This window comes from Nematolebias whitei, chromosome 22, assembly GCF_014905685.2.
Source record: "Nematolebias whitei isolate Nwh7 chromosome 22, NemWhi1, whole genome shotgun sequence".
NCBI classification, from domain to species: Eukaryota; Metazoa; Chordata; class Actinopteri; order Cyprinodontiformes; family Rivulidae; genus Nematolebias; species Nematolebias whitei.
In genome coordinates, this window is record NC_056519.1 from 21,775,800 (window position 1) to 21,784,488 (window position 8,689).

The 8,689-nt window shown below is 40.2% G+C and overlaps 1 protein-coding gene across 1 annotated transcript in view; it reads right to left on the reverse strand.

The window, feature by feature from the left end:
* The window catches only part of il15ra (interleukin 15 receptor subunit alpha), a 19,205-nt gene that overhangs the window by 8,284 nt on the left and 2,232 nt on the right, over window positions 1-8,689 (reverse strand). Inside the window, exons 2-3 of the mRNA XM_037696218.1 lie at window positions 842-1,027; window positions 101-139 (exon numbers count right to left, since the gene is read on the reverse strand). Of these exons, the coding sequence (XP_037552146.1) occupies window positions 101-139; window positions 842-1,027 (225 nt within the window). The remainder of the gene's footprint in view (window positions 1-100; window positions 140-841; window positions 1,028-8,689) is intronic.

The following is an 8,689-nucleotide window of genomic DNA, read 5'->3' on the forward strand; positions in this document are numbered from 1 at the left end:
TTGATCTGTCATATATGTTATATTACAAATAAAATCTGTACGATCCTTATTATATATACATACACTGTATATATGCTATGTTTAAAGAACAAATCCTCACCTGAGCTGTTTGCAGGTTTGTTTGTTGCTTTCGGGTCAGCTGAAACAAAATAAATGACAGTTTGTTCATTAATAAGCAGTACAGTCAGTTTGTGCTTTAAGTTTATTTAGTTTGTTATTCAAACAGGAAACAAAGTTTATTTAAGCTAGAAAAGCTATTTGCATGATTTTGCATTGCATTTTGTTTGTTTTGTTTATTTGGCATTTAAATCCTTTAAATAGTTTTCATTTTTCTCTTTTGGTTTCTCTCCACAGTTTTGGTTTTTGATTCCAGCTGACTATACACTTAGTTTAATGTACAGTGATTTTTATTATGTCGCTACATTTCCTGCTATTTTATACATTTTGTTTTGCTTTTCTTTAAAATAATGCTCTTTGACAAGAAGGTTGATTAATGGATATATGAAATGCTGCAGGATGAATAAAGTCATACAGTATAGCTACATCAGGAACTCCAGCTGGAGTTAGCTTGAGCGGGAGCTGACTGAACACGAGAGGTATGTTGTAGTCCTAAATTACTTCCATGTGCTGACATGCATGTGTTGTTTTCTTTGGAGATGAAACTAGCTTCACAAGTTTAAACTCTCAAAAATGAGCGTTCTCAGCTCAGATGATTGGTAACATGACCGTTCTGGCTTTCTGCAGTGTTTCTGAAAGGGTTTGATTAGTTTTAATACCCATTCTGTAATTCTGTATTACCACTTGTTAAAGGTTTAACTAGAGAGGAACAGTAGATTCTTACGTATACAACTGAGGTCTGGGGATGAGGCCCACTGTCCACTCTGGCACTTGAGGAGATTTGAGGTTCCAGCTTTCCTGACATAACCCTGAACACAAACGTAGCGAAATTTATTGGCCGTCCCGTTGCAGGTCTCTTCTGGGGGGTTAGTTAAAGCCATTTTTGGAATTTCTGAACACGAACAACTCCCTGAAATAAAAGTAAAAATGTGACAAAATTACAGAAATGAAAAAGAAAATGAACGTCTGCCTGTTTTACATATCAAGACACAATAAAATGATCAATATGTATAAAACCACTCAACAGGTTCCACCAGGTCATCATTTATTAAGCAAAATTAAACCAAAATGAAAAAGATGTGTGAAAAAAAAAACAAGTCCACCCTCTATAAAGCAGGAACATACATACAAGACAACAGCAATGATCTTAGAGAAGAAAATATTGCTGCTCATCAATTTGGGAAAGGTCAAGGTCATTTCCTTTGGAATAAAATAGAAGTTGAAAACACTCTTGACAGATGCCATTTTTTTCAAGGAGTGGACATTGTAATACATTCACCCCAATGTCAGACTGTGCAAGGCTAAGAAATGCTAAGTTGGGGGGGGGGGGGGGCATTCAGGAGAAAGTCTCATTTCTATAAATAACATGACAGCACAACTTTAAAAAGTTGTAAGTTGCATCTGATTGAATCACAAGACAACTGGTCTTTTGGACAGATGAGGCCAACATAGACCTGTTTACCCATAATGCACAGTGCCATGTTTAAAGAAAACCAAACACCTTATTCCAAATGTTAAGCACAGCATTTAGGTGGAATAGTGATGATTTATGCTTATTTTGCTGCCATAAGGCCTGGACACCTAAAAGTCACTGAGTGGATCATGCAGTGGCAAAGTTTCTCTTAGGGTGACAATGGCAAATACACTGCCTGGCCAAAACAAAGTTGTCACCTGGATTTAACTAAGCAAATAGGTACGAGCCTCCTATAGGATAATTACTGCATAGGTGATTATCTTTCAGCTGCAACAAGTTATTTAACCCCAACTGGTGCGATGAGTTCCTTCTCATTTCTTAAACAACCATGCCAAAGACACATCACGTGGTCATGGAAAAGATGTAAGTCTGTTTGAGAAGGGTCAAATCATTGGCATCAAGCAGAGAAAACATCTAAGGAGACTGCAGAAACTAGTAAAATTGGGTTAAGAACTGCCCAACGCATTATTAAAAACTGGAAGTATAGTGGGGACCCAGCGTCTTCGAGGAAGAAATGTAGCCGGAAAAAAATCCTGAATGATCGTGATTGGCGATCACTTAAACGCTTGGTGAGATAAAATGGAAGAAAAACAACAGTAGCACTCAGGGCTGTGTTTAATAGTGAAAGTAAGAGCATTTCCACACACACAATGTGAAGGGAACTCTAGGGACTGAACAGCTGTGTAGCCTTAAGAAAACCACTAATCAGTGAGGCTAACTGGGAAAAAGGCTTCAATTTACTAGGGAGCATCAAGATTGGACTCTGGAGCAATGGAAGAAGTCATGTGGTTTTATGAGTCCAGATTGACCCGTTCCAGAGTGATGGGTGCATCACGGTAAGAAGAGAGGCAGGTGAAGTGATACACCCATCATGACTAGTGCCTAGTCATCAATGCAAGATCTTGGTAAAAAATTAATGCAACACTGGATGGAAATAGATCTTGTGACATTGTAGAAGTTTATCAAAACAATGCCACAGTGAATGCATGCCATTATCAAACCTAAAGGCGGTCCAACAAAATATTAGTGTGTGACCTTTTTTTTTTTTTGGTGGCAACTTTTTTTTTGCCAGGCAGTGTATTTGAAATCAAGTTCCAGCAGAGGGTAGTTTGAATACGGTACTACTTTTCCTGTCATTTGTTGCTCAGACGTAGAGTCATACACTCTAACATATTCTTTTTCAAAATCCACAAAGACATAATGGAGTTATTTTTTGACCCTGTCTGTACTTCTCCATCAGCATCCTCAAAGCAAATATGGCATCTGTGGGGCTCTTTTTTGGCATGAAATCATACTGCTGCTCACCAATAGTCACCTCTTGTGTAAGTCTTGCTTCCACAATTCTCTCCCAGATCTTCATCATGTGACTCATCAACTTAATTCCCCTGTAGTTGCTACAACTGTGTACTGTACATGACCCTTCTTCTTAAAAATGGGCACCAGCACACTTCTTCTCCATTCCTCAGGCATTTTCTCAGCCACAAATATGCCATTGACTATTTGAGTCAAATACCTCACTGCCATCTCTCCAAGACATTTCCAAACCTCCACTGGTATGTCATCAGGACTTACAGCCTTCCTCTTCTTCATTCTTTTCAGAGCTTTCTGGACTTCACCCTCACTAATCTTCCCCACTTCCTGGTCCACAGTTTCTATGACCTCTACTCTTCTTTCCCTTTCATTCTCTCCATACGTTAGCTCCTCAAAATACTCCTTCCACCATCCCATATGCCCCTTGCCAATGGTGGGTACGGTTCAGCTAATCCACTAATAGCAGAACTAACTTTCCATTTAGCAGATTAGCATTTTCACAAACTTTGAAAACCTTTAGCGGAATTAGCTACTGGTAAAATTAAATCTGGTAAATTCAAGTCCGGCAGCACGGTGACACAAATGGTAAAGCTGCTGCCTCTCAGAGAGCAGGTCCCCGGTTCAAATCCCAGTCTGGGAGTCTTTCTGGGTGGAGTTTTCATTTTCTCTCCATGCATGCGTGGGTTTTCTCCGGGTACTCCCAATTTCATCCCACAGACCAAAAACATGCATGTTAGACCAACTGTTAACTCTAAATTGTCCCTAAGTGAGAGAGTGAACGCTTGCTTGTCTCGTTTGTCTCTATGTGGCCCTGTGATGGACTTGCGACCTGTCCAGGGTGTACCTCACCCCTCACACAGTGATTGCTGGATATGGGCACCGGCAATCCCTGTGACCCCAAATGGAAGAAGCGAGTAAAAGATAATGGATGGATGGAAATTCAAGTCCACTATTTTTTTAAAAGACCGTTCTCCGCAATAAAAGTGTACAGGAGAATGGTGACTTACATGGAGCGATGCTTTGCTATTGAGCAAAGCCAAGTGCCATGCGGTGATGTCACTGTCAGGGGAATTTAGGTACAGGTCATGGATGTTATCACTTACCACATGTGTGAAGTCAAAAGAGTTTTTTTGTCTACTCAGAGAGGAGCCTGCATAACTGATAACTGATTCTGACGCTTTCAAATCTGTAAGCTGGAAAGAAGAAGTTGCCTTCACCTCTCTCTCTGTCTGGTTATCATTATAAATAGACGCTTCTTTATACTATCTGTGGGCAGATCTTACGACGGGAGCTTCCATCTGTGTAAGCCTGTAAACCCCCTGCAAGGAGTAAACTGGGTTTAAAAAAATTCTTGTTTCTTCAGTGTGGCTTATTTAATTAATGAGATGATGAAAGGGTAATTAATTTATCCAACAGACACCACCCTTGCAGCACTTTCCCCAAACAGTCTCTGAGTCATGGTGTCAGTTTACATTTATAACAGAGACTTTAACATAAATGTCAAACCAAACCAGAACAGGAAAATAACATGAAAACCCATTTTCACACTCAGAAACATTGTAAACAGTCAGAAACATTGCACACATAATGCCTACCCAGCATGCATTTCAACACTCACAGTGTCTCTGGGAAGTGACTCTCTCACACATTTCTTCAAACATCTGTACTTTAATACAAACAGATTTATTACTAAGAGAATATTAATGATGATAATGCACAGCAACTTTGTAGTTAGTTTATAAAAGTAGTTAACCACAAAGAGGATCGCCAAAGTGAGTTAATTCAAAATAGTATATGACACAAGGGAGATGTCCAACACAAACTGAATGCATCACTTGGCTTCAGCACAGCAGAATTATGCTCTGCCTCTTTGGTTCCGATAGACTGGATTAATTTCTGAAAGCACAACTCTGAATGGGACATGGACGCTTTACTTGTGATTTATGAACCGTTTTGAGTTGTCACATTAACAATCCTATCTTTAATAAGCCTATTCTGCTGCACATCCTTTTCAGCCTGATCCCTATGTCTTGGCAATCAATACTATTGCTGAATACAGTTGTGACTGACGGGAACTACCACATGCTCGTCTGTACAGAGATAATTGCAAATAAATCTTCCATTTTAGTCATAATTACAATGTATGCTTAATGGTTAAATTAAAGGTTCATGCTGAAAGCTACCGTATTTTTCGTCCTATAAGTCACAGTTTTTTGCATAAATTGCATGCCCTGCTACTTATACACCGAGGTGACTAATTTATGTTTTTTTCCCATATTTATAAACCAATTTTTAGCTGAGATATGATCGTTTTCATTCATTCTGACATTGAAAATATTGAACACTACCATTTTCAGCCGCTAGATGGGACTCGTGTACAATGGCATGCTGTTGTGTCATGTAATAGGTAAATGTGGCTATTAATGACACAATCAGCTTGCCATGGTTAGAGCCAGCTCTGGGATCATGCCTGGGGCAACCATCAAATCATCTTCATTTCGCTGCACCGCCCCGGCGAAATGCAGCTGATTTGACCATTGAAGTGCATTTATTAAGTAAAAGTTCAACTGAGACACATATTTACTATAAAGTTGAGCAAACAAATATTTGTTTTATGTGCTTATCTTGTTAAAGTTCGAAGAAATGCACAGCAAGGCGTCCCTCTGCGTGCTCCTGCTGCCAAGTATCGGCTTTTGAAATGCAGCTGATTTGATTGTCAAAGTGCATTTATTAAGGAAAAGTTAGACTGAGACACACCTTTACTATAATATTGAGCAAACAAATAATTGTTTTTAAGCGTTAATCTTGTTAAATTCTTGTTAAAAGTCCTCCCGTGGCCGCCATTTAGCAGTCAATCGATTTTTGGCACACCAGCCCATGTTTCTGGGTTGTCAGCGGTGACGCGTAATGATGCGACGTTTATGGCGGCAAGTACGGTAGTTGTGCTGTGTTATGTATGTAGATATATGTTGCAGCTTCTGGTTGCATAAATTTAGTCTTTATTTGCGATGATCTTTTAGTGTGTTTGCTAGGTCATCCATCCATCCATTCATCCATCCATCCATCCATTATCTTTACCCGCTTCTTCTTTTTTGGATCACAAAGGTCCCTGGTGCCCATGTCCAGCTATCACTGTGTGAGAGGTGGGGGACACTCTGGACAGGTCTCCAGTCCATCACAGGGCCACATAGAGACAAACAAGACAGACAACCATTCACTCTCTCACTCACACCTAGGGACAATTTAGAGTTACCAATCAGCCTAACATGCATGTTTATGGTCTGTGGGAGGAAGCTGGAGTACCTGGAGAAAACCCACACATGCACGGACAGAACATGCAAATTCCACCCAGAAAGGCCCACAGCTAGGGTTTGAACTTGTGACCTTCTCACTGAGAGGCAACACTCTACCAACTGAGCCACTGCTCTGCCTTTATTTAGAAAATTTTAAATGTACACATACTGAACATACTGAACATACTGAATGTCACTGTGAATTCTTGCTCTGTGTTGCTCTGCAGCGTGAAAACATCCATCGTACTGCAGTAACTATTTTAAGTTATTAGTAGCTTTGATTGTTTTAATTATTTCCCCTTTTCTTCTTTGCCTTAACGTTTGGCTGATAAGGCAAAAATGCCTTCCTACCTGTCTCTCTAATTACCGTTGCTGTAGTAGTCCAGTCATTTGGGCGCTCTTTCTTACCACCCAGAGCCTTTAACAGCTCCTCTCTGGATTTCTCACAACATTCTTCCTTCTTCAGCTTCCACCATTTGGTCTTCTTCTCTGATTTTACTCTTTTTCTCATTTTCAAAACAACAGTCATTCTACACAAAACCATCCAATGCTGTCTGGCCACGCTCTCCCCTGCCACAACCTTACAGTCCCCAATCTCCCTCAGGTTTCTTCTTCTACACAGATTGTAGTCAACCTGTGTACTCCTTCCTCTACTTTTATAGGTCACTCTATGTTCCTCCCTCTTTTGGAAATAGGTGTTGACTGCAGTCATTTCCATTCTCTTGGCAAAATCCACCACCATATGTCCTTCCTGGTTTCTTTCCTTGACACCAAACCTACCCATCACTTCCTCATCCCCTCTGTTTCCTTCATCAACATCAGTGTTTCCCCTAGTTAACTTGCCATGGCGGGGTGCTCATCTCATCCATGATTTTTGTTGATGGGGAGGGATGGAGACATGTCTGAGCACAGCTTGTGTAGTGAACTAGGCCTCCGACCTCAACCTGTCTCTGAAGACCTTCAGGGGACAGGAACTGTTATTTCATTGATTTGAATCCAGAAATACAAATTAGCTCATTGTTAGACTATTTAATTGTATCCTGAATTAATCAATTGAAAGAACACTCTTCTTTTTTACATTATCATTACTATTTTAGAATATCTTGATAATGAAAGTGTGTTTAGTTCATACCATTTCTAAATGTTGAAGTGAACCACTCATTTTAAATCAACTGTGAAACAGTATTAATGATTTTTAAACCTCATTAGACTTAGAAATCCTTTTAAATGTCTATTTACAAAGTAATTGTGCATTTTGATCTTCCATCTGAATGAGGAGTAGTGATGTCGGTCGAAAGTCAGAGACAGTCAGAAAGCAAGTTATTAGAACGAAGTATCTTGTTTTTAAACCTAGCAGACAATAAACAAGAAGCTAGCACCTGCAAAGTTTCTCACTTCTTCAAAACATTTCTCTGTCTGTACTAATCGTTCCTAAACATTCCTGCATCCCCTCTTGACTTTTAATAACCCTCTGACATCACTGAAACACCCTCCTGCTGGTTGTTTCAACCAATCAGGAAGTACCAAGTGACCGGAAGTGAGGACTCTTTTAAAAGTCAACACTTCCTGGAACTATTCAGTCTTCCTAGAGTCTTCCTAGAGTCTTCTTCAGTCTCCTGGCGGTCTTCCTGCAGTTTCCTGAGTTTTTCTTGGGACTATGGAGTCTTCCACTTCTGAGTGGAATCTCTAACTGACGTTTTACTGAGAGTTCCTAAGGAACTTTCAGATTTAATCAATAGCTGATGGATTTGACCGTGAGACGAGGGTCCGTCCATCCCAGCTGGAGTCACAGCGCCTCGCTGTGAACTCACCCGGGCGTAACGCCCTACAACTTCGAAGGAAGCTTGTTCTGTTGGACGGAGTAAACCACATGACTTCTGACGATGACCAGCCACCCTGACCGGAGACGCTGAAAGGTAGCGTGCGAAGGGACCTCTATACTGGAGCTGTCCATCCACTGCAAAGGTAAAGAGACATCACAAGTTGTTACGCACTAAGTGGACCGGGGGTTTGAGCTGGTGTTGAAAGAAGCGTGCTAATTCTGGTCAACAAACATACATCTTTCCTTCATCCCTCTTCCTTTTAAACTTCTCTATTCTTTCCCTTAAACTTCTATTTTGCCAGTAATCTAGATGCCTTCAGAAATGTTCTGTTGTCTTGTTAGTAAAGCGTGCCAAGTTTTATTAATCAGAAACAGATCAGCAAATCAATGTGTACATGTCTTGATGTTAAATTTTGATTCTGTTAAATAAATGACCGCATTTATTCTGATGGGTCAAAGAAAAATGGCGTCTCATGTCACTGATTAGACAATCCTCACAGTTATCTCGGTCACGTGGCATTAATTTAACACGAAAAAGAAAGAATCCATTGTATTTAAATAATTAATATTATTGTGCTTGAACTAGCTTTAAGAATAATTAATTAGTAGTGAAGCTACAGGAAAGCTGTCCCCACATTCACTACACTTGCGGGGGGGGGGGGGGGGGGGGGG